Source organism: Barbus barbus (genome assembly GCF_936440315.1).
Source record: "Barbus barbus genome assembly, chromosome: 34".
NCBI lineage: Eukaryota > Metazoa > Chordata > Actinopteri > Cypriniformes > Cyprinidae > Barbus > Barbus barbus.
In genome coordinates, this window is record NC_136762.1 from 18,213,366 (window position 1) to 18,238,092 (window position 24,727).

The 24,727-nt window shown below is 36.4% G+C and overlaps 3 protein-coding genes across 3 annotated transcripts; 1 reads left to right on the plus strand and 2 right to left on the minus strand.

Moving 5' to 3' along the window:
• The first annotated feature begins 6,267 nt into the window (after positions 1-6,267).
• Positions 6,268-10,797, plus strand: LOC306854111 (ras-related protein Rab-34-like). The gene is made up of 11 exons (XM_079391941.1): positions 6,268-6,517; positions 6,983-7,046; positions 7,148-7,239; positions 7,351-7,416; positions 7,538-7,639; positions 7,718-7,782; positions 8,288-8,339; positions 8,430-8,511; positions 8,704-8,794; positions 8,950-9,057; positions 10,018-10,797. The coding sequence occupies exons 2-11, from the start codon at positions 6,993-6,995 to the stop codon at positions 10,083-10,085; spliced, it is 780 nt and encodes a 259-aa protein (XP_079248067.1). The 5' UTR covers positions 6,268-6,517; positions 6,983-6,992; the 3' UTR covers positions 10,086-10,797.
• Positions 10,798-11,511: 714 nt separating this feature from the next.
• On the minus strand, positions 11,512-12,921 carry LOC306853833 (adenine phosphoribosyltransferase-like; the record flags this gene model as incomplete). The annotated part of the gene is made up of 5 exons (XM_079391477.1): positions 11,512-11,633; positions 11,746-11,764; positions 12,193-12,314; positions 12,555-12,648; positions 12,799-12,921. 5 exons carry the CDS (start codon positions 12,919-12,921, stop codon positions 11,512-11,514), a joined length of 480 nt encoding a protein of 159 aa, XP_079247603.1.
• A 7,247-nt stretch (positions 12,922-20,168) lies between these two features.
• On the minus strand, positions 20,169-23,933 carry LOC306853876 (dehydrogenase/reductase SDR family member 11-like). Its single transcript, XM_079391540.1, has 7 exons — positions 23,780-23,933; positions 22,847-23,056; positions 22,677-22,771; positions 22,449-22,578; positions 22,251-22,343; positions 22,113-22,178; positions 20,169-21,870 (listed from the first exon to the last, which is right to left on the minus strand). Exons 1-7 carry the CDS (start codon positions 23,909-23,911, stop codon positions 21,829-21,831), a joined length of 768 nt encoding a protein of 255 aa, XP_079247666.1. The 5' UTR covers positions 23,912-23,933; the 3' UTR covers positions 20,169-21,828.
• Positions 23,934-24,727: the final 794 nt, after the last annotated feature.

Genomic DNA, 24,727 nt, shown 5'->3' on the forward strand with positions numbered 1-24,727 from the left:
TTTTATGCTTTGTAAGCCTATCTGGATTTTTAGATTTTTAAAGTGGGTTGAATCACAGATTCTTTTCAACACCACAAAAAAGAGTTAAAACAAGTAACTGTGACCAGTGGACTAAAGTTTATACTGCCTCTCCACCACCTGACCATTATGGTGTCAGCTTCATTCTTTGAAGATTGGTCAGTGGTGATTTGATGACCTACAACTGAGACATATTTAAAGTATGTTTTTGGTGACCTAGTGACTTTTTGGCCTGATTAGACCTCAGTAGATGAGACGTTAAATCTAGATTAAAGACCCATCTCTTTAACCTGGTTTACACATAATACACTATCGCATTTCTATAATTCAAATCTGTGATTGTTAGGCTGCATTAATTAGGTCAACTGGAATCGGGAACACTTCCCAAAACACCTGATGTACTTGTTACATTGTTAGAAGAATGGCATCTACACTAATATTAGTCTGTTTCTTTCTTATTCTGAGGTCACCATAGCCACCCAGATCCAGACTGTATCCAGATCAGATGGTGGATCAGCACCTAGAGATGACCACTACAGCCAGGACACCTAGATGAGCCCCAGAGACTGATCCCCAGTGAAGACCCTGTCTCCAAGGGGCCATCGGGACAAGACCACAGGAACCAGATGAGTCCTTTGCACAATCTGATTCTGCTTTAGCCTAGATTTAAACTGCTGATTTTGTCTGGCCAGAGGAGAATGACACTATTTCGACAAACTATTTCCCCGTCTAAATACTGTAAAGCTGATATAAAGCCATCCAGCTTTATATCAAGCCGATGTAAAGCTGCTTTGACACAATTTTTTGACACATTGTTAAAAACGCTACTTGACTTGACGTTTAAATTTCAGAAACACATAAAGGACCCTTGTTTGCAAAATGTTTCTTGTTTCTTTTTCAGAATCTTTTCATTGTTAATAATTTAATCATATTTTGTTTGAATTTAGCTTGACAATTTTATTGGATGAAACATTGAATGAAATGTTGAAGGGATAGTCCTGCTGTGTTTTTTTATTTGAAGAAATAATGACGGACTGAAAAGGATATATTTATAGCAAAAGTCCAAAAAGTAGCAAAGAATAAACAAAATCAACTATTTTTGACACATTTCACAGCTGTTCACACTGTTCATGCTGACAAAGTTCAGTGCTATTTTAGTATAATTTATATACTGTTATAGTTTTTGTTTATATTTTTAAGTATTTTCATATTTTCAGATAGAACATTTTTGTAATTTTATAATTTTAATTATATTTTTCAACTATCCAAAAGCACTTCATAAAGGTACTGTAATAGTATCAGAACTGTAAAAAAAAATGACAGTAGCTACAGATATGAATAGCTATGTTAAAAAGAATCAGCAACGCCTGTGAGAATGGGTTTCGGCAGTGCCCTTTCGGCTCATATTGTTCTCTTTAATTACAAACAGATCTGGTGAGTGTGACCATTGAACATTCCGGATCACTGACTGTCACATTCTGAGACAAGAAACATTTCAAACATGGATTACACTGTGGTTTATGAGATGAACCAAATATGCAACCAAGCTGGTTCTGGAAAAGTAAAAGCAGTGTTTCAGAGCAGTGAAGACTGAATAAAATAAGTTACAGCCTAAGGTTCTTTTGTTTAAAAAGTTCATAATTTTGCTGCATTATATGACTCATATTTTCAAAAAGTATCTATGTCATACAAATAACTCAGGCTGAGCACCACTGACCAGAATGATTGCATGGAGGAGGATTACAAAATACATTGACTGATGTAAAGCAGTCTTAGAGGTTTATGCTTTCATGCTAATTTCTGGTTCGTTTCTTTGATAATTTCTGTAGGATCAGCCCTGAGCAGTTTCTCAGTTCTCACACTTCAGTGAGAATCAAACAGATTTACAAAATTCAAAGACACAAGTGTGCTTGAACAGTGAATGTGGTTAATCAGTATTAGAATTAGACTGAATTAACACCATCATCTGAAATCAAATGTAATATTTTTAATAAACCTTTCAACTGGAGAGTATTCGTCATACTAATACTTGTTTAAAACAAAGAATAAATCTGAATAAATTTGCACGTATGTAACATATTAATTCATAAACTTGAGTGGCAATAACTAAACAGAACAACGAGACTGCGCTTTAACAGAATAAGTTGTTTGAAAGGTGAAAAGTTCACAAAATTACCTTTTCAAATTTGCTGAAGACTGACACATTAAAGTGCATTTTTATGTGCTGTACGTCTTGACGTTTAAATATTAAATTATTATATAAATATTAGAAACTGTAAATGTAAGAGACTGAATTATGAAATAGTTGCATATAAACAATACAACATTATGTAAAATAACAATAATTGATTTGAAGAAATAATAATCTATTACATATGAACCTATAGGCTATGTAAACTGAATATGAACTGCATGTCCTATTTTTTGCAGAGTCATCATGATTGATAGCCCATTGCAACACATACTCCTTCATGATATTTCATAACACACAGATATCAAATTTCATGAGAACTAAGAGGCTACTGATAATATTTCAAACATATTTTTCAATAACTGAGCAGGTATTGTAGATGTAATAACAAGCAACTGGTATTTCCTCAAGTTCCAAAGCGCTGATTACTCAACATCCTTCATTCAGCTCAAGCTAACCTTGAGATTTGTTGAAAGACTAAGGTTTGGAACACCTACGCATACAGACAACTCTATACATGAAGACTAAGAATCAAAGAATTACATAAGGGAGGTTTGACATTCACTGAGTGTTCATTTGATTGTTCAGATGTGTGAACAATAAAGACAGAAAGGAAAATCTGATCTTATTTCACCACACTGTAACTGATTTGGTCTGTTAGAGCTTGAAGAGCTCTTACCATGACGGGTCATCTTAGGATATTGTTTTTTTTTTTGTTTTCTGTAGGTGTGTGCTGCCCCCTTGTGGCTGTTTGGGGGGTCAATGGAATCAATGAAATTCAGTTTTTTACCACGACACAAGATTACAGAATGATATTGGTTAGGTTAAACAATTGTGAATGGTTTTGTTAATCTTTTAGAATGTGTGAATTTTTTTTGCATTTCACTTAAACTCATTGGACTGTTCTTGAAGTTCTTGTTTAAAATAGTGCACAGAGTAAGTGTATGTTGCCCGTGGGAAACACTGTAAAGTTCATGGTTGACGTAATTCTGAAATCTGCAACTCTGGTGGGACTCGAACCCACAACCTTTGAATTGCCTCATTCATAATCTAGAAGTCTATGTGCTATCCATTGGTACAGGCCCAATAGTTTCTGTACAAATGAAGCCCGGTTAAAAATACGGAGGTACTATAATTTCTGGCTATCCTGTCCAAGAACGAGCCCAGAGAGCAGAGCACAGTCAGAGGGGAATACTGAGACCCCAGAAGAACTTTACGTCTGTCGAAATGGATTGCAATATGTGACTCTTGTTCGTTCCCAGAAAAGCACACATTACATAAGGCACCGCTGAGATTCGAACTCAGGATCTCCTGTTTACTAGACAGGCGCTTTAACCAACTAAGCCACGGCACCGACCTACATATACATTAAAAGGGAACCCCTTAAGAAAAGGCGGTAAAGAGCTTGAGAACAGTTTGTTTGTGAACTGAAGGGGGTACAATCTCAGAGCTTGAACTGAACACGGTCTGGACATTGCAAAAGAGAATGACCAGTGTTGGGGAAAGTTACTTTAAAAAATAATGCATTACAATACTGCGTTACTCCCTAAAAAAAGTTACTAATTACGTTACTAGGTTACTTTTTATAGAAAGTAATCCGTTACGTTACTTTTTGTAAAATCTGTGCAGGGCTTGCTTTTTTGTTTTTAATATAAAAAGTTCTATTTTTGGCAAATTTAAAAGCCCTTTCACACCAAAAGCCTCAGTCTGAGGGAAAAGTAAATCCACATCTATACAGTAGAACGCAGAATAACAAAGTTCAACACTCTTCAGCAATAATAAAAATAATAAATGTTAGTTTATCTTGGGTAATTTTTGCTTATTAGTGTATGGTTGAATTGGATCATCAAAGATCAGAAGCAAAGACACTGGTTAATAAAATGGGATTAAATGCATAAAGGATATTTGTATTATTTAACATATTTAATTATGGCATTTTATTAACCATATTCTTTTTGAGTTGCATTTCACTGTTTTTTTTAATTTTGAGGAATACTAAATCTGTTTTTTCTTTTTAGTTATACGCTTTTATATCTTTGAATATTCATATTATGGTGAATGCGAGATGGCTGACGCGTCAACGTATCTGGAGCAGTCGAATAGGGATCTACACAAATCTTTGGTCTGCTCCTTACTCCATGGAAGAGAGGGGCGGGGTCAGCAGAGCTCATTAGCATTTAAAGTGACATGGACTAGAACAGTGTGCTAAAAACAGAGCTGATTCTGACAGGGTAAAGAAGGTGTTTTTTACACTACCATTGAGAAATATTAACCAAAGTATGTTATAGACTTTTCATTTAGACCCTAAAGAATCATATCAACTTGTGGAAAATGGGCATCCGATGACCCCTTTAAAAGATAGATAATATAATATAAAATAAAAGTATAATAATTAAAAAAAATGAAATAGTCCAACAATAAGGTAATATAAACTGCTCTAACTCAAACTTTCAAACTTGTAGATTTTAAGTAAAGATTGAACGTGTTGACGGCACCCTGATATCATCAGTGTGATGCTAACTTCCAGACTGGCCTACAAAAATGAAGCACTCAATTACCTGAATATAAACCTCCTTGTCAGCCTTGTTCTGATGAAAACTCCTGACAAATTCTTCTCATTTCTTATGTGACTGTGACACATGCCTAAGCTAGTGTGTTGTGTGAAGGCTTACTATAAAGCAAACTATCTGTGGAACAGTGGAGAAAAACTGATGACATCTCAATATGGCGTCCTCTGGTGTCTGAGGAGAAACAACATGCTTTACTGCACAGCTTTTTTTCTGAGCAATTTTTTGCGCTACAAATACAGACATACAAAACAAATACAAGTAAACACAGATAGGTATTGCCAGGGTAACAAACAAACCAACCAAACAAAAAAATAAATGAACACCTTACAAACACACAAAGGAAGAATACAGAAATACAGTTTTCAGAACTTTGACAGAACTTTGGATAGTTGCCATATACTTGTCTAAATCAACTTTGAACAATGAAAAGAGAGGTTAAGAACCAGCAAACTTTTGCTTATGAATGTGAAATTTAGCTAGCAGGAAACACAAATTATGTAAACCTTCCCTGTATTCCCTTTTGAGTAATTAGACAATCCTAGTCACTTACAAAATAGGCTAGAAAAACAGCTAACTGCATGCTAGTTATGAACATGTAGTGTTTTATTTTTTTAACTGATAAGGTCTGAGAGTAAAGGTTTAAGAAAAAGTTAATGTTGTTGTTAAATTTTTGATTTTACAGTAAACAAACCTACTGTAGCATGATGCTAAGATGAAATCAGTTATAAAAGCTATTTTCTGTTATTATTATTATTATTTTTAACTGATGAATTAAGGATTACACTCAAGTAGACAAATATGTAAAGTATGATATGTATGCATTACCGCTGAAAAGTTTGGGGTCATCGAGATTTTTTGGTTTTTGAAAAAAAGCCTCTTAGGCTCACCAAGGCTGCATTTGTTTATTTTTTATAGGCCTAGGCCTACAGTAACATTATGATTAATTTAAAAGAAATGTTTATTTAAAATAGAGATTTCATCAGCCATTTCTCCACTCTCCAGTGTCATCATTAAGAAATCATTCTAATTTGCTGCCCAATAAACATTTCATATCATTATCATTGTTGAAAACAGTTAATATTTCTGTAGAAATTTCAGGATCAGGAGACTTTGACGAGTAGAGTTCAAAGGAACAACATTTAATTATATTTTTGTAACGATATATGTCTTTACCATCACGTGCATCCTTACTGAATAAAAGTATTAATTCATTTATTATATGTATGTAATAAAATAATAATAATTATTTAATAATAATAATAATAATACATTTACTCAGCCCATATTGAGCACAGTTTCCATTTAAACTAATTTCTAACCACAATATGCTATATATATATATATATATATATATATATATATATATTCATGACATAAAAATCGATATTCTCGCTAATCTGCAGGGTTTGCGAGCTTTAGGCCTAACAACAAACCCGGTCATAACATCAGTTACACAACAATATTAAAAGAGATCTGCTGTGAACGGTCAAAACACTGGGGGCTGTAGGGGGCGTTTACTATCCCTCTTTCCTGGTTTTGGTGGGAGAGACGAATCCATCTGCATGCAGTTCACAGCACTTCCGTCGGTCAGAGTATCCTGCCGTTTCCTTCAGAAACTTGGAAACTGAATGCTAAAAGCGCGTCATACCCCCTCCTTTTTTATTTTCCTTTAAATTCAAACGTCTTTGTCTCAGGAAACTAGCGCTTTACATTACATTTACAGAAACAACGCCTTGAGGTAAGAAGCACTCGTTTGTTTGTAGCAACAGAGTTACAGTGTTACGAAGCACGCATTGAGTTGGACTGTTTTTGTTCTTAAAATGTAGTTTTATGACATACTAGTCATAAAACTACTATAATTAATGCTTATAATGTTAATGTAATCATGCACTTGTATAAGACGCACACGTTGTACCAAAAGTAGACAAAGAGAGGCAAAAGGTTTAGCCACAAATTAGGGGTTTTTCTTTGTTCTCAGATTTCCTTTGGGATTAACAGATACAGATTAGGCAACTATTTAAACTAACCCGTTCCTACATGTCCATTAGCATATAGGCCTAAGTAACATGCTAAACTGAAATATAGGCCAGTATTTTATTCCTACAAGTCTCTAGCTAGAGCCTCATCCTGGCCATCCTTCCTTAATGGTGTGCCATGTTACAAAATGCCAAACTGTGATTCATAACTTGTGTTTTTCCTGTAGAAGCATCATCATGAGTGTACTGCCCCCTGTACGGAAAGACCGCATAATTGGCCAGCTTCCTAAGGTACATGCTTTACATACAATGCACTGATACTCAAGGTATACCATCCAAACCATCTGAAATCCATTTCCTCAACTGAGTGTTAATATTCACTCCTGTTGTAGTGCTTCAACAAAGGTGCTGCTTTGAACACAGAAGATGAATTCCACAGCAAGGTGAAGACGGCCTGTCAGCAGCAGAGGACAGGAACTGTGGGGTGAGATGTTAGCTTTTGATAAATCAGTGATTTAGGGAGATGTTCAGAACTGTTTGGATGGATTATCCAGCCTTGTTTTATCCAGTGCCTTTTCTCGTTTTTGTCCTGTAGGTTTAAGATCTCCAAGGTCATTGTAGTGGGTGATGTGGCGGTGGGGAAAACCTGCTTGATTAATAGGTGAGCAAATCTGCAAAGTTAACCGGTTAATATTTAATAGCTGTATCAAAGAATTCAGCTTGCTTTTTCAGTTATTGTTTAGATGAATATAGTAAATTATTCTATTGATATTTATTTTTAGATTTTGTAAAGATATCTTTGACAAAAATTACAAGGCCACCATTGGTGTGGACTTTGAAATGGAGAGGTTTGAAGTTCTTGGGGTTCCTTTCAGTTTACAACTGTAAGTACATTTTAAATAATAATTAGTTATTAATAATAATAAAGTTATTTTAAATAATTTTTTGTTTTAAATTGTCAGGTGGGACACTGCCGGACAGGAGAGATTTAAATGCATTGCCTCTACATACTACAGAGGAGCCCAGGGTATATGACTCACCAGAAATTAATATTAAATAATGCAAATAAATATATTGTTTTTAGTAAATTGTATAAGTTGAGTCTAGCACTCTCTATTCTAATTTAATTTTATCTATATGTCTTTTTATTAAAACGTTTTTAATAAAAGATCTGTACTGCGTTAGGCTAACCAAGACTTGTAATAGCACTTGCACGTTGTTGCTCTTTTGTTGGTTTTGATTGCTTCTTATGTCCTCATTTGTAAGTCGCTTTGGATAAAAGCGTCTGCTAAATGACTAAATAAAATGTATTTCAATATACTATAATGTATAAAATCTGGTAATTGTAATAAAGTGTAATTATTTTGTAATTAGATCATTAAATTTAATGTTTTTTAATTATTATTTAAAAATATATTATTTTAAAGTATTTTTTAAAAGTAGGCCTGCATATTTTTACTTTTTTTTTTTTTTTTTTTTTTTTTTTTACCTTTGAGGTGTGTTCATATTCTTTTCCCATTCCTGTTTTACAGCTGTAATTATTGTGTTTGATTTGACTGATGTGGCTTCACTGGAGCATACAAGGTAAATGACATCATCACTGTAATTCTGCCCTCTGGGTTAACAAATACACAACGTGCTTCACACATTGAAATGTATCATCCTCTTCTAAAGGCAATGGCTGGAGGATGCAATGAAAGAGAATGATCCTACTAGTGTATTACTCTTCTTAGTTGGCACAAAGAAAGATCTGAGTGTGAGTGACCATTTTTATTATTTTTAATTGACAATATACTTGCAATCATGGCCATGCATAATCCAGTACAATCTCTTTACTGTACATATTTATGTACACACATATACATACATACATATATATATATGTCCTTTATATATTGTATTTATATGATGTATTTATATATGTCCTACCAATATGTCTTTCTTCCAGTCTCCTGCACAGTATACACTAATTGAGCAGGATGCCATTAAACTGGCAGATCAGATGAAAGCAGAGTACTGGGCTGTGTCTGCCTTGTCTAGTGAGTTCCTGACTAGAGAGATTGCTATATTGTATATGTTAATGATATTTGTTGCAATTTTGTGTAATGTATTACAAAGTCACAAAGTATTTGGGAAACCCTAGATAGCAGTTCCTACTGTTTATGTTGTTTAATTACCCTTTTTGTCACTGTAGGTGAGAATGTGAGAGAGTTTTTCTTCAGAGTGGCATCATTAACATTTGAGGCCAATGTACTGGCAGAACTGGAGAAAAGTGGATCCAGACGTATTGGGGAAGTTGTTCGTAAGTACATTAAAGATAACCCAAAAATTAATGTTTGCTAAAAATGTACTCCCTAGATGTAGATGTTTTGGGGACAGATTTGGAGAAATTTATCATTACATCACTTTCTCACCAATGGATCCTCTATAGTGAATGGGTGCCGTCAGAATGAGAGTCCAAACAACTGATAAAAACATCACAGTAATCCACATATAAACAGCATGACTCCAGTCCATCAGTTAATGTCTTGTAAATGAAAAGCTGTGTGTCTGTAAGAAGCAAATCCATCAGTTTGGCATTTTAACTTGAAACCAAAATGTAAATCCATAGTCTATAACAATGCATCCTATGTTCATCGCCTGTTGTCCTCTCACATCACCAGTTTTAGACTGTTTTTGCATGTAAATTGTGCATATTTCTTAACTTTTTTTTGCTGGAGAAAGCCATATTATGGATGGAGGACTTATAGATAGAGGATTTGTATTTTAGTCAGAAGCTAAACATCTCTTAATGATGGATTAGTTTCTTACAAACACAGCTTTTGACTTCACAAGATATTAATTAATAGACTAGAGTAGTGAGGATTATTGCGGTGTTTTTATCAGCTGTTTGGACTCTTATTCTGACGGCACCCTTTCTGACCTTCACTGCAGAGGATGCATTGGTGAGTAACTAATGCAATGCTAAATTGTGAATATTTTTTCAGCCAGATTTCATTTTTGAGTGAACTATTCCTTCAACAACATTTTTTAATCCACTGGAATTGTATTGCATCATGAAAATAAGGTAATTATATTATTATTTCTTGCCTGAGTGACCTGAATTCATTAATAGAGAAAAGTCATTTCAGAGTTAGAAGTTATTACATATAAAAGATAATGAAGCAGTGATTTTCTGTAGAATAAGATGCACTGGTGAACAGTATATATACTGTATATGATCATGTCTTTGAATTTAAATGAAACTTTTTTCTCCCCACAGAAATCCACAGCAACTCAAATAACCTGTATGCAACTTCCAAGAAGAAACAGACCAACTGTTGTCAGTAAAGACTGGCCATGTGAAAATGCAATCATTTGCACCAACATATAATGGTACCAAAGCAAAACATACACACTAATGTACATGCATGTACACAGGGAGAATCTACAAGATAAGAACAGTAGGATGGAAAATATTCCAACTATGTGACTGTACAGAGAGCAGTGTGGTTTGTTATTCATAGGGTGTAACTGAATATCTGCTGGATGAAAGAAAACATTCCTTTGCTGGAAAACTTGAGGCTTGCATTTTTGTGACAAAGCCATATTCTTTTTTCACGAGAGTTCTATGCACAATTTATGAACAATCATTATCAGTGATTTTTACATTGTGTTAATTAAAAATACATTTTATTTCACATTTTGCTTAGTTTACATTCAGTAGTGATTCTAAAAGGTACACATGAGGATCATGCACGATTTGCACAAAAAGCAATAAACAGTGATAAATATATTTTTCTATATCAAAAATCCTGTGTATTATAGGGTCATTTTCCTTGGTTATATAGAATTTTTTTATATAGATTCAAATTCGTGCTGTAAAGATTTTAAAAGTATTAGGACTTATATACTTCGTTTTCTGTGATTGACATTTTTGTTCTAAATAAAATGTTTTTCCTTAAATGAGCCATTTATCAAAATAAATAAAATAGGTATTTTTCCCAAATGTGTTTATATATCATAGTAATACTGATATTTTGATTAAATGCTGATTTACATGAAAATCATCATTGATTATTTTACCATTTCCAAGTTAGTAACAAGTTAGAAATCTAAGCTACAACCTGATAGTGACCTCTATTGGTATTTTAGTGTAACAACAACAACAGACATATTCATGACCAAAATGACAAATGCTTAAAGGGTTACTTGTGACTGTCCCATTGACTGCCAAACATTAACACTGTCTAGGCCCAGAAAAGTATGAAAGACATCGTCAGAATACTCAACTGTTCAACTGTAATGTTATGAAGCTACGAGAATACTTTTTGTACGCAAAAAAAAAAGACTTCATCTCTTCTGTGTCAGCGTAGCACCATTTTGGAGAATATCCGCTGGATGCAAACTGCATACACTGTTCTGTGTCAGCTGTACCTCACGGATACGTCTTCTACATTCGTTTACGCTTTGATTTGAATGAAAACAGTGTATCCATGAGGTGCGACTGACAGCATGGTCCAGTGGATATTCTCCAAAATGGCGCTACGCTGACACAGAGGAGACGAATTGTTGAGTAAAGGTTTTTTTTTCTTTGCGTACAAAAAGTATTCTGGTAGCTTCATAACGTTACAGTTGAACCACTTAGAAAGATCAGTCCTCACAAGATTCATACCTCTTCTTAATAATACATGTCACAACCTGCAAATGATTCAAGGGCCGATTCACCTTGGAATTTAAAATTTCACATGAATATTTTTTCCCTGATTTTTAATATTTAACCACTAAAGTTCTTAAAAGACTGAGATTGCAGCTCATTTGGAATACAGTGGGAATATTTATAGTTTTCCTTTAGCCACTTTCCTCCCTCACTGTTTTCAATGGCCACAGCAGCAATGCCTACAAAGAATAGAGAAATAATAGCACTAATTCTACCATCTTAATCAAGTCTACTGATAAGTGAACAAGAGTTATTACACCCTCTCACAGAAAGAAGCTGTCCAAATCCCACGTGTTGCATCTTTCAGCAACTAATATAACAAGAATGTCAATAAACTCTCACCAGTCATGCTTCAGTTACATTATTTTAATAGCTCCCTAAAGGGAGAATCAACATCAAAGAAAGATATAAAGGTTTGGGTGGAGAGGGGCAGTGGATAAGTTCACTATCTCTCAAAACATCGAAAAGAAATTAAGGTTTTTGATGAAAACATTTCTCCATATAATGGACTTCATTGGGACCCAAACGGTTCAAGGTCCAAATGACAGTTTCAGTGCAGCTTCAAAGGGCTTTAAACGATACCAGACGATGAATAAGGGTCTTATCTAACGAAACGATCGGTCATTTCAAAAATAAATTAAAAAGTTTAAGTTTTATAAGCACAAATGCTCGCCTTGCTCTGTTCTGTGATGCGCGTTCGTGACGTCACGTAATACGCAATTACGTGGAAAAGGTCACGGTTGACTTAGGCGGAAGTCCAGAGTAGTCGCTGTAGTCCTGAGTGCGAGTTTGAACACATAAGTGTCCTGCTTTTCGAATGGCCAAAAATCCTTTCCCTAAAGTTTTGGCCACAGCTGACCCTGAAATTGCAGGAGAAAGTAAAAATAAAACCCACAATATATCAATTTTTCATAGACAATAAGTTTACATTTCATTAAGTTGGGCTTTAGAGATGGTCCCTAAGTTAATATCCAACTCTAGGCTATATTTAGCCTGTTTGCAGAGGTGTTATATATACACACTGCAACATGTGAACTGAGCTAAAAATACTGTCTCTTGAGTTCAGACTGACATCAGCTACAAAAGAGATGGCTTAATACCAAGGATGAAGCCCATGGCATCTATTCCAGCCACCAGGTCAATGGTCTCATTCTGGAATGGTTTGAGAAGATCTTTTATGCAATCTGACAGTGCCTGGATCAGTCAAGAGTGACAGAAAACATTGAGCAGAGACTAGAAACTAGAAAATAACGTCTTTATTTTTCAGTCATCAAGATGCATAGTTTTAGTTTATTTAATAATGTACTGGGTAAAGTTTGACGTGCAACAAGATTGATTGTTTACCTGTGAATTGCAATAGAGTCTTGATGGATCAAGCCATGCAAACTTTGGACCCTTTGTGTTTGGTGCCATAAGAGACAAGTACCAGCCCTCTTCTCTCTTTTGGGGAACTGCTAAAACATCCATTCTGGAAAGACTTCTGAAAACTCACCCCGGTAACGGCGTGTATTTGGTGTCAGAGCAAGTAGTGTAAAGTGGGCGTTTTCATGTCTCTCCCAGAGTAATCGCTTATCCCAGCATTTCCCAATCCCAGTCCTCGCGCCCCCGCTCTGCACATTTCATATGTGTTTGTTCTATTCGACCGCAAGTGCCCTGTGAAGTGGACATCACCGGATATCCCGCCATGATTCCTGTTCGAAACAAGCGGATATATGTTCCATACAAAAAGCATTAAAGTGTGCGAGACGTGCATTTATTCACACGTCTCTAGTAAGTTTCGTCTGTGTGAAGACGCTGCGCAGCGCAAATCCATGAATGAATGTAAACTTCAACGGATATCCCCTGCTCAGGGAGCACTGTAGGGAGTATGTCAATAGGAACACAGTTTATGCACGTAGCTCACCTCTAAAGAGCTGATGAACTGAATCAGGTGTTAACTACACATGCAGAATACGCAGGGGGGATTGGGAACCGCTGGTTTAACCATTAAATCAGAGCTCTGGAGACGTTTGCGTTTACTGTGGCTGTCACTATTTTTAAACACAAGCATGTTTACGTATTGTGTGCAGGTTTAATGTAGGCTCTGATTCATCATGATTCTTAACAAAAAATACATTCGTTTTTTCAGAGCAAAGAGGTGAAGGCATTCATGAAATGTGTAGCAGTGAAGAAGCATATAGGCCTACTGTCCATATGTGTGGGATAAGTGCTTGCAAATAATCACACCACTATTATTATTCATATAATAATATTCATGTGTTAAACACACGTGTTTTCCTTCTTTTTTTTGTGTGTGTGTGTGTGGGGACATTCCGTACACCTAATAGTTTTTATACTGTATTAAACTGTATTTTCTATTGGAATAATTCACTGTGATGTTTTATCTGTACCGTAACAAAATGCATTTTGACAAAAAATAGCTACAATAACAATATACGGTCGTCAATACAAATAAGGTTAGCCTAATAGTCAATGCTGGTATCATATGAATAGATTTTTTTATGAATTGCTGAATGAACGGCAGTAACTACCATGGAAAAATATATAGGGAAACCGATAATAAATAAATAAATAAAAAGCCTAAGCAGACGACTATAGCTTCTTAATGTGCAAGGAGCCTGATTCCATTGAATTGCGCCTCATGCAGGACGTCTCGCGCCTATACAGTAGCCTACATAAATACAATCCACAAAAGATCGAAATTATATGGACCATTTTATTATTAAATCTTTTTTATTTGGGCGTTTTATTTTCTGCAGAGATTTCTCATAGTGACTGACCTCTTGATTGAGCAGCTGACTACTTTATTTTATTGTTTAATATAATACGAAATAGGGTTCCTTTTTGACATATCCGAAAATCACGTGCAATTTAGGATAATGGATTCCTCTGTACATCAGATATCATGAGCACATGCAACGTTTTATATTTTCACACCTCAGGCTGTAGTATTTCAGATTTATTCTCCAAGAACTGGTGTGCTATTGTAGATCATAAACATTTGAAAGAAAAGGCAGTGTTTCTAAATTACAGTGTGCTGTGATGAAGTAGGCACAGTTCGTCAAGTAGCCTATAGGATCACGCAGAGATTAATATTCTGGCAAATGTTTTTAACGAGTAAGTAATAGGCTACTTCATCGGATTGATTTTCCAAAAATGCTGCACACTGTAAAAAAAAAATCTGTAGTTTTTACAAAATAATTTTGGCAGCTGTGGTTTCCAGAATAATTTAAATTCCAGTTGCCTCTGGTGATTTTACATCATTTGTTTCCTCCCCCACCAATCCGATTTCTTTGCCAAAGCGCACTGTTGGACTCAATGGGGGGCTCTTTGAAAGCCTACCATAAATATTTTGCTTTTGGACTTGCACATACTCAGTTGGTTTATTTGTAAGTTCGTTGTTTGCACCCCTTTCAGCAATGCTGTGCCGATTGTTAAATAGTCTATGTTAATAAATAAAAATGACTTAAAATATATTTAATCAGGGATGAACAATATCGTATAATCTTTTTCTGGAAAGCTACATATTTCATTGCTTGAAAGCAAATTTATTTACATATGGACAAGGACAAACGTGTGTTCTCTTCTCAAATTACTCTTTTTCACTGGCGCCTGAGTCTGTTAAAGTCCCAAAGTTAAGATCCATGTAACCATAGGAAAAGACACTGATGTTCAGTAACTGCATGGAGATCTTCATTGATCTGCATTGAAAAAGCCACTGTTCCAAATTAGGTCACTACCCATTCCTTTTGTCAAATTAGAATGCCCAATCTCGTTGGGTCGGAAAAATCACCCCATCTCTTGTTACTATGGAAAGCGCTAAAGGAACCTCCTCCTTGCTGCGCCACCAAAGTAAATCTCGAGATGTGGGGAGAGATGGGGTTACTTGCGGTCAAAACACACTTATCCATTACACCCTATTCATTATGTAGGATTACAAATTCCGGTGCGCGTGCACACAACAAACACGGCTTGATTAAAAAGAACCTACAAGGCTACAAAAACCTAAAACCTAAAAGGCTACATTTAAAATAGCTAAGAAAAATATGCTATAGTCCTATTGTGTTTGTAGACATGTTGTAAAGTTTGAGGGGGTGATAAATCATTTAGCCTATTTAAGTATGCTCTATTGTTTCAGCTCCCCTAGCATAGTCACCTTAACTCTAAGAGGTTTTAAACAAAATACCAACGTTTGTGATACAGCCTATTTGCGATGAGTAAATAACAAATTGATGAATAATGACCATTTCTAACGCTCTCAAACAGCGAACTATTGCGATCGTTACGTCTTATTTAGGAATCTGACTTTTGCGATTCATTTGACGTTGTCTGAAAACAATGTAGCCTATTTTACTTAGGCTATATCTAAAAAGATTAGGCTACTTATGCGATCTCCAATCTTTTGTTTGGAACGTCTTTGTAGAATTCATACCATTTGCCTTAAGGCTATTTGTAATTCTGTCTTATATGCTTTTAACTGTAATGCCATGCCTTCTATTATCCTAAAATTTAATAATAATAAAAAAATAACAACAATACAAAATGTGGGTTAGCAAAGATTTGATTTAATTTAAAAATAAAATAAAAAATAAAACAAGAATACCCTTTTGTTTGTTAGCTTTTGCCTTGCAACATTTCCCTCTCGCAAATAAGAGAGATACGAATTTGCCTTTTGCAAATCGGCTATATAAGGTCCATTAGAAATGAGAATCCATTGGAAAACATTGCACATTGTTCACTTGCCACAGGGACGCCCGGAGGAGGAAACAGATGCACATTAGGGTATTCAAATTCACTGGAGGAGGAAAGAGTTAATTAAATGACAGACCCCTCCCATTATTGACCAGCAATATATTAATACCCACGGCAGCCGGTGAGAGAAGCCGGTACTCGCTGGACAGGAGAGGCTGCGGTGCTGTCTGAGACTCCGTGGTGCTGAAAGTGCCGCGATGTGGTCCGTGTTTTTCGTGTTTCTGTCTTATCTAGACAGGACCTTTGTTAAAGGCGAATTCTTAAGCCAAGCTTTAGATGCAGAAACAGAGAGCAAAGAGCTCTTTTACATGCTCAACAACACTCTTTGCGCCAAAAGTTCGGTTGTGGGAGAGTATCACCTCCATCAGGTTACCGATGGGGCTGAAGAGGTTCGCTCAGTGCATGACTCTGAGGGCCGCCTGGTCGACTGCTCTGTGATCCAAAACGAAATGCAGGTTAAATCCTTCATGCACGTGTGCAGACTTGGGCTAAGAAACCAAATGAGCTCCGATCTGGAGATGAGTTTGACTAGAGTGTCCGAAGCGAAGGCGAACTGTAACAAACTGAAATCTAAAGGCGACAGGAACGTGATCACGACAACAAAACAAGCTAAAGAGCCGAACTCCGATGCAGCGAACAATAAAAAGACGCGAGCCAAGCGAGGCTTCACTTATCCCGGGACACTTTGGTGTGGTGCAGGAAACATCGCAGATCATTATGATCAGTTAGGTGAGTTGACTTGAGTAGCCTATTATTTTTAATTCCCATACTGCAGCAGGTGTTTAGGGATTTTGTGCATGTGATTTTTTCCCCCTCAGGCGAATTCGAAGAGACCGACAAATGTTGCCGCGTTCACGATCACTGCCCATATGTCATCCATGCGTTCTCCTCCAATTATGGATACACCAACTTTAAATGGCACTCCCTTAGCCACTGCGACTGCGACAATGCGTAAGTTTGATGTGGTCCAGATATGAAAGTATGACAGCAGCCTCCAGCAGCATAACATGCAATACTCCATTTAAAACTTCAGACGCTCAACAAAAATATCTGACTGTTGTTTATATGCCGTTTTTACAAGTTTATATTAATTGTGAGACACGAGAATTTTTGTGTTTTTATTTTATTCTATTCAATTGAAGGAATTCAAAAAATGTGACTAAAATGATGGAAAAACTTGACAATTATGCAAACAAATTGCATTTTAACCTACAAATTTTCTTGATATTTGTCAGATACAACATATTAACGTGTTTCATTTGGAGATGTTACAACAATCAACACCAATTAATTTTTACTGAAAATAATTTTTCAAAGAAACATAAGGAGAACAAAATTTAAGGCTTAGATCAGGTAGAAAAAAAAGTCAAGCTCATGTTTTCATCAGGTTACCAATTTTTTCAAAAAGTTTTTTTTGTTTTTGTTTTTTTAAACTGATGTTAGACCTGCAATCAAATCTAAATGCTGAAAAAATCTATTTAAGCTAATGAACATTTATACGCTTACATCTGCATCTTACAGCTTAAAGGAATGCCTGAGACTTGTCAATGACCCTTCATCCCGAGTGGTTGGACAAGCCTTCTTTAATGTGATCGAAGCTCCTTGCTTTGAGTTTTCATTTGAAGAGCAGTGTGTTGAGCGTCACTGGTATGGGGTGTAAGTATCAAATTCTATGTAATTCAATCTAATTCCTTCCTTATACTCTGGCGTCTACAGTACCCAAATTAATGCAGTTTTTACTCTTCTCTCCATCATGAAGGTGTAAAAAGTATGACAGAGTTCCTGTCGCAGGGATTAAAGAATCAATCCCTTATGACTTTGGAAGCATTGATGTATTGACAATCGCTCCTCCTAAACAATCAGACGAAGAAAAGCAGAACACGGCAACCTCTGAAAGCACAACACAATCATCATTCTCTGAATCAAAGACCGCCACCCCTGAAGAGCCCTCGCTCACAAACGTGGTGACGGCTGCAGAGGATTTCATTAAAGTGCTCGCCACAGTCTCCACCTCTCAAAGCTCGTCTGCCGACGCAAGTAAAGGAGAAACTCAGACGTCAGAGAAGAAGAGGAAGAAAAATTCCAGCAAGAAGAAAAAAGAGAACAAGAAGAAACGAGGTAAGGGTAAAGGCGGGAAGAAGAATAAAAAACTTGACGCCGTGTTAAAGGTCGATGAAGGAACGACCGGAGCTCCATCGATCGGTCAGTCAGAGGAGGTCATGGGTAAGAACAACTTTGCGGAGGAAGCAGCGAAGATGAATCGGTTTAGCATAAAAGAAAACAATTTCATGAATAGAAAGCTAGACTCTGAAGGAAATTCTAATAAGATGATGAGAGATGATCCTCAGAGGACAGTGAATGATAATCAGGATGTTGTAACCATTACCACCTCAATAAAGACAAATAAAGAACCAGAGATTCCACAGCACAGACAAGTAAATGACACAAAGTTAGTCTCCACCTCACCTACAGCTCATATTACCCCAGCTGTCCGTGATAAGACCAGAGCTAAGGTGAGACAAAGAGCCGGAAAGAAAAAGCAAAGAAAAAACAACCCTTCCACAGAAGCCAAGGAAGAAACTCTCTCGACTAGTCCGTCTGAAGGTGTCAGCCTCGTAACGTCAACACCCGAGAGTCCAACTGCCGCTGTAAGAAACGAGGTGACGCAAAGTACAATGCACACGGAAGAAAAGGGACCTGTAGTCACTACTACACAAAAAACACCCATTGTTAGAACCAAAAGCCCAAGTTCGAAGCAGAGAGAAGGTAGAAAGAGAATGAGGAAAATCATTGCTTCCTCTACAGAAGAACCTCCTCATGATATCAGGTCTCAGGATCCAGCATTGCTCACAGGTTCTGCAACTGTCGGGCCAACCGATGTACTGGGATTGGACCGACTTGAAAACTCAACAGAAAGTTTGAAGGACACCAATGGTAGAAAGAACAAAGGAAGGCGTGTAATCGAAATCTGCTATGAAGCCGTTTTGCCTGACGTTGCAGACACGACACCCCTCCCGACTCTGATCGAAAAGGACACTGAGTTTCAGTTGAAGCATCCTGAGATAAACACGGCACCAATGTTTCCTCTCCTACAGACTAACACTCCATCCACGGCAACCCTCAGACCTAGGAACACGAAAACGAAGAGAAGCAGGGAGCGAGGAAATGGAGAAAAGCGTGGAAAAGTTAAGAGAGAATGAAACTCAAGAAGCTCCACATGGTGCGACCAAATGGTTTTTATATCTTCTAGGCTGCCATACGATATTGTTTTAATAAGCAGCATGTTTTTACCTTCTCTGTTTTTATAGCTCCATTGATGGTAGACTGACAGATCAGATCAATTTTATGAAGCATGTGTTTCTCGACATGATTGCTGAATAAAGTAAATAAGCACTGGTGGTCCTTCCATAGCATGGTTTGAGAAAACTTTCTTCTTCACAGTATGGGTTTTGTTTTTAATAAATAAAAAGTTAAGTGTTCCTCCAAGTAACCTGATTTTTTACAGCATTTGCCTTTCTGTATAAATCCCCCCTAGCCATGTATCTGCAGTGCACTGAGTTCATTTATGATAGTCTCTGTTCTAGCAGACTTTGGCCTTTTTAGGCCTTTGCCAGTGGACTTAAGCAGAAAGGGTCACATTCTTCTCAAAGGATAATCTGCTTTAGGTACCTCACCCACCGCCCGACATTAAATGAGTATTGCAGCACTGGATTCAAATCTCCTATCAGCTGACCCTCACATGCTCTTGTTAGAAAGCAAGGCCTTTGATTCAAGCCACAGTGTTACAATAATGCACATTAAGTAGGAATTACTTAATGTAGAGGTTTGGACATGCATCATTAATCAGTGTGTGATTATGATATATAATCTTGAACTATTAAATTGGGGCCACTGAAAATATATGCATTTCAACAGGATTTTCAAACATGTTCTCTTGAAATATACACGACTAAAGGCAGCCCAGTGTGGGATTTCCTTTATTCAAATGAGGGAACACCCAAATTTATTCATATTATGGCCTGAACATCACACCATTTTGCATCACACTAACTTCCTCCTCCGTGACCCCGCTGTACTCCGCAGTTTCTAAAAAAACGAATGAGTGAAAACAATGTGGAGTCTCGAAAGCTCTCTGGTTCCCAGACATGGAATAATAATCCAGCATTCAGAGAGTGCAGACACTATGAAATAATATACATTCCAGAAACAGTACAATAGTATCACTTACAAAACATAAAAGACAATTCATGATGGATTCCGTAGCGTTTCGTGCTGTTACGGTCATGGAAATGGGGTTAAGAGGGCGGGACTGTGTTCCTATGAGAACAAGAGGCTTTTGCTGAGTATCTGCACATTCTGTCCGCATGCTGAAACGAGGCGTGTCAGGTCATCTAAGACCACACGGGAACTCCAATGAATGTCAAGCAGGTAAAAAGTATGAAAAGTGGCTAAATAACTAATCTGACTGTGTTTGGTTTAAAGCAAGGTAATGTTAGTGAGCTTTACATTTTTAAGCAGAATATTTTAAATGGCAAAACAAAGCTTCCCTCACAGCATTAACACATTTTATACTCCGGACTTAACATTTCTGGTTGCTAGGCTGTTTCCTTGAGATTCCAATCATGCATGAGGAGGAAACATTGGGCCTTGAGCAGCTATAGAGTCTTAAATTGAAAGCAAGTGCAAATGAATGATCGTCATTTACACTATAAATACACAGAGAGGGAACACTTGTTTTAATACCTTTCATTACTATACTATGTTTTTGGAGGAAAACAAGGTGTCAGACTCTAACCTTAACCATGTTTGACAACATTTATTAAAAGGTATCCTCCACTCTTGGCATGATGGCAGTAGTTTACGTTTCAACCGATGTCACCCTTGATTTCAGAGGGAACCAGAAAAATCAGAAGATCTATTTGGTTATTTCCTCACATTTTTAGGAATAAAAATACAATTGATCAAAAGTGAAAATTGGGTCTATGGATATACCAGCATGGATATACTGGCAATTCAAAAATATCAGTTTAAACGCACATGATTTTCTTTTTTCCATGAAACCGAGGTAAATGTTTGAAGAATATCCTTGCTCTTGTATGATGTTCTTATAATTAAAGTGAATGAGGATTGAAGCCGTCAAGCTCCAAAATAACACAAAAGCATGTCATAAAACACTGCACTAGTTAAAGTCTTTAGAAGTAAATTAAGTGTTATACTTTTGTATTTTATGGAAGTCAATAACAATCATGAAGTTTGATTAAAACCATTGATGCCATGTAAACCATTAATGCAGAGCTGCAAATTCAGAGCTAAAGTCAGCTCTGATTCTTTGTAAATGTTTATCAATACGTCAAGCAAAATAAATGACATTAATTCAGCATTTTGCAAGGATGATTATTTTTTTTACGTTTAAGTAAAACAGCACCAGGAGTATTAAGAACTTTCTAAAAATCCTAATTTTGTCGGTCTTGTAACTTTTACAATAAATATAGTACAGTAAATGTACTATTATTTGTAAATGTACTAGTAAATTGAACATTAATTGCTTTATAGATTTATTTATTTTTGTACTTCAAATTCTGTCCTTCATCACGGTCACAGTGTGTTGAGATGCTTGATCCGTTACATCGACTGCTCCACTGGTGTGATCTTAATGTCACCAATCTACACAAAAGGAAGGAAAAAACTATTACATTAAACAATTCAGCCATTACAGTGAGATATTACCTAAAAAAATAAAATGCAGAAGTTTTCCACTGCTTCTCAAATCGATTCGGTATCAGTATAAACCATAATTTGACAAATTCTTATTACCAAAATATCCCATTCATGTCAATCAAAACACTGATTAAGTGACCGCAAACATCAACAGTGCAATAGTTTCTCCAGTGATGGATGATGCTTACTTGAACATGAGGAGGAGCACTCAGGACATACACCACTGCGTTTGCAATGTCAACTGCTTGTAGGCACTGTAAATATGACATTTAAACACAAATGACCTACAACATATTGTATAGCAAGGAATCAGAATTTGTCTATACCTTTATGCTTTCGTAGTTAGAAATGGCTATTTCTGGGTTTTCACTAAACAGTCGGTAGGCAAATTCGGTCTCCACGAAACCAGGAGAAATACACTGTTAAAGAAAGAGTACACTTAGTACCAACAAGTCTTTGGACATGCAGTAATCAGATTACATAAAGTGTTCAACATTAGCACATCTTGATCCTCCTGTTCTTACTGTGGCACGTATGTGGGTTTTGGCCTCTCGTAACTCTTGCCTCAAACCTTCTGTGAGAGCCGTCACTGCATATTTGCTGGCAGTGTAGAAGTGTGTATCAGCATGGTTGATGACACGGTGTCCACAAATACTAAAAACGTGTATTTTAAGACATTGAATGCGTTAGTGTCTGAACATAGACAGGAAAATGAGTACACAGAACAAAAGTGCAATAAAATACACCTGTACCTGTTGATATTAATGATATGACCATCATCAATATTTCTTTCTTTCATGGACTGGTAAGCCTCACGGGTGCACACTGACAGGGCAATGACATTCACCTGCAAAATGTGAACATTTGGCCATGACTCATTCTGCATGTTAGATAAGGAAAACTGCTTATTTGAGTTACATACATCCATCATAGTCCTCCAGGCACTGGTTTTGCCGCTCAACAGAGGCTCTGGGAGAGCCAAACCAGCATTATTAATGCACACGTCAACGCCTTGATGTTGAACTTTGATCCAGGAGAACATGGATAACATGTCGTCCTCTACAGACAGATCACATTTATATGGGCTCAGAGTGCCGCTGAATCCACGTCGGAGACATTCAGAAGACAGTTCCTGTGAAAGTAAAGAGCACTTTGAGATTTACATTTCATGAAGGGTGCAAAGCTCAAAAACCATTGGCAGAGGGATATAAAAAATTACTACTGCTCTTGTATCATAATGTCATCATTCTTGTTTAGAAAATGATAATTTGGTCATAAGTTACTCCCCCTCAAGTTGAAAAAAATGTAACTAAACAGTTGATGGACCATTTGACTTTCAAAGATTTTTCTTCCTTACAATAAAGTCAATGGGGTCCATCAAACAACGTTGTTACCCATATTTCTCGTTTATGTTCAACAAAAGAAGGTTAGGAACAACTTAAGTAAACGTTGACAGAATTTGCATTTTTAGTGAATTAGCCTATTTATTTAATAATTTTGGACATTTTTACAGAGGGATAGACGCTTTGTTCACAGCTTCAAGATATACATTATGTAAATGTATTTCTTTTAGAAGACGTTTCCATCCAAAACACTTGCAAACGACGCCTGAGATGGCCTAAAATCTCAAAAACTGACTGACTTAATTGAATGTGCTTTTTTGTTTTCCAAGAAAACATACAGATTTCATATAACATGAGAATAATAGACTATTATTCAGTTACTTGACCAATACTATCTCTGTTAAAACAGTCTGCTCGTGTTTCGTGAGAGGTGCTATATAAATTACCTGCGATTTCCTCACATCATTTTGTTTTTTTTACGATTTACTCCTCATAAGTTTATAATTAATTACCTCAATTTGCTCCACATTTCTGGCACAGCCGACCACCTTCATGCCATGCTGGACGAGAGACTTTGCGACCGCAGCTCCGATTCCCACTGAAGCTCCAGTGACAAGAGCAACCCTGCCTCTCCAGCGATCCATGTTACAAGTTCACAAAACTCCTGCAGATAATCTGATGATCTCCTACTTAAACGAACAGTCCCTGACAAACTAGCCAATAGCAATGCACTTCCTGTTCAAACTAGCTACATGCTGCATCAGAGCACCTGATTTTAATTCCAAGATTTCACAGTCGTATAAAATCCCCGCATCATTTGCAAGAGCTTTAATTTAGTTTTATAACGAAACAAAAGAGAGAGAGGAAAAAAAAACAGCAAATCTAAATAAAACACTTCTGGCGTGTTTAGATAGGGTGGAGTCAGCTAAATTGGGCTCTCAGGTAAAATGGGCCAAATGCGTTTGTAGCGTTATATCTCTTTACATTTTTACAGCCAATCACAATTAATCTTGAATTGTTGCTTAAACACTTGTTGACATGTAACAATAATATAGATTGGTCCGAGTGTTATATGAAGCTTGTCAGAGAAATTGTAAGCTGTGAGCCTGACAGTAAATGTCATTCATCAATCATCACTAATAAGGGTACTAAAGAATTTGAAGCAAGCTTACCAACAAAGCAAAGGTTTATGAACAATGTTTTGGCATGCTCTTTCAAATTAAAAAAGTTTAATTTAAAAAAGAAACTTACATTTTTGTGATTTTAGGTAGAAATGCCTGGTTAAGCTAAAACGGGCCACAATATTCAGATAAAATGGGCTGCATACACACACACACACACACTTTTACACAGAAATGTAGGGTGAAAATTAGGTTTATAGGCCTAGATATGTATCCCTACAAAATCTTAACTGTCTTTTAAAAAATCTATATTAATTATTTCTGCATAGACTGCCATTG

What these genes read in the sequence shown, in the direction of transcription:
- LOC306853876 (XM_079391540.1), bottom strand. Translation starts at nt 23,911, where the DNA reads ATGGATCGCTGGAGAGGCAGGGTTGCTCTTGTCACTGGAGCTTCAGTG. An exon ending in CCTGGAGGACTATGATGGAT is followed by an intron (nt 22,772 to 22,846) that starts GTATGTAACTCA and finishes CACATTTTGCAG; the next exon opens with GTGAATGTCATTGCCCTGTC. An exon ending in GTGCTCCTCCTCATGTTCAA is followed by an intron (nt 21,871 to 22,112) that starts GTAAGCATCATC and finishes CCTTTTGTGTAG; the next exon opens with ATTGGTGACATTAAGATCAC.
- LOC306854111 (XM_079391941.1), top strand. Translation starts at nt 6,993, where the DNA reads ATGAGTGTACTGCCCCCTGTACGGAAAGACCGCATAATTGGCCAGCTT. An exon ending in CAGAGGACAGGAACTGTGGG is followed by an intron (nt 7,240 to 7,350) that starts GTGAGATGTTAG and finishes TTTGTCCTGTAG; the next exon opens with GTTTAAGATCTCCAAGGTCA. An exon ending in GCTTCACTGGAGCATACAAG is followed by an intron (nt 8,340 to 8,429) that starts GTAAATGACATC and finishes CCTCTTCTAAAG; the next exon opens with GCAATGGCTGGAGGATGCAA.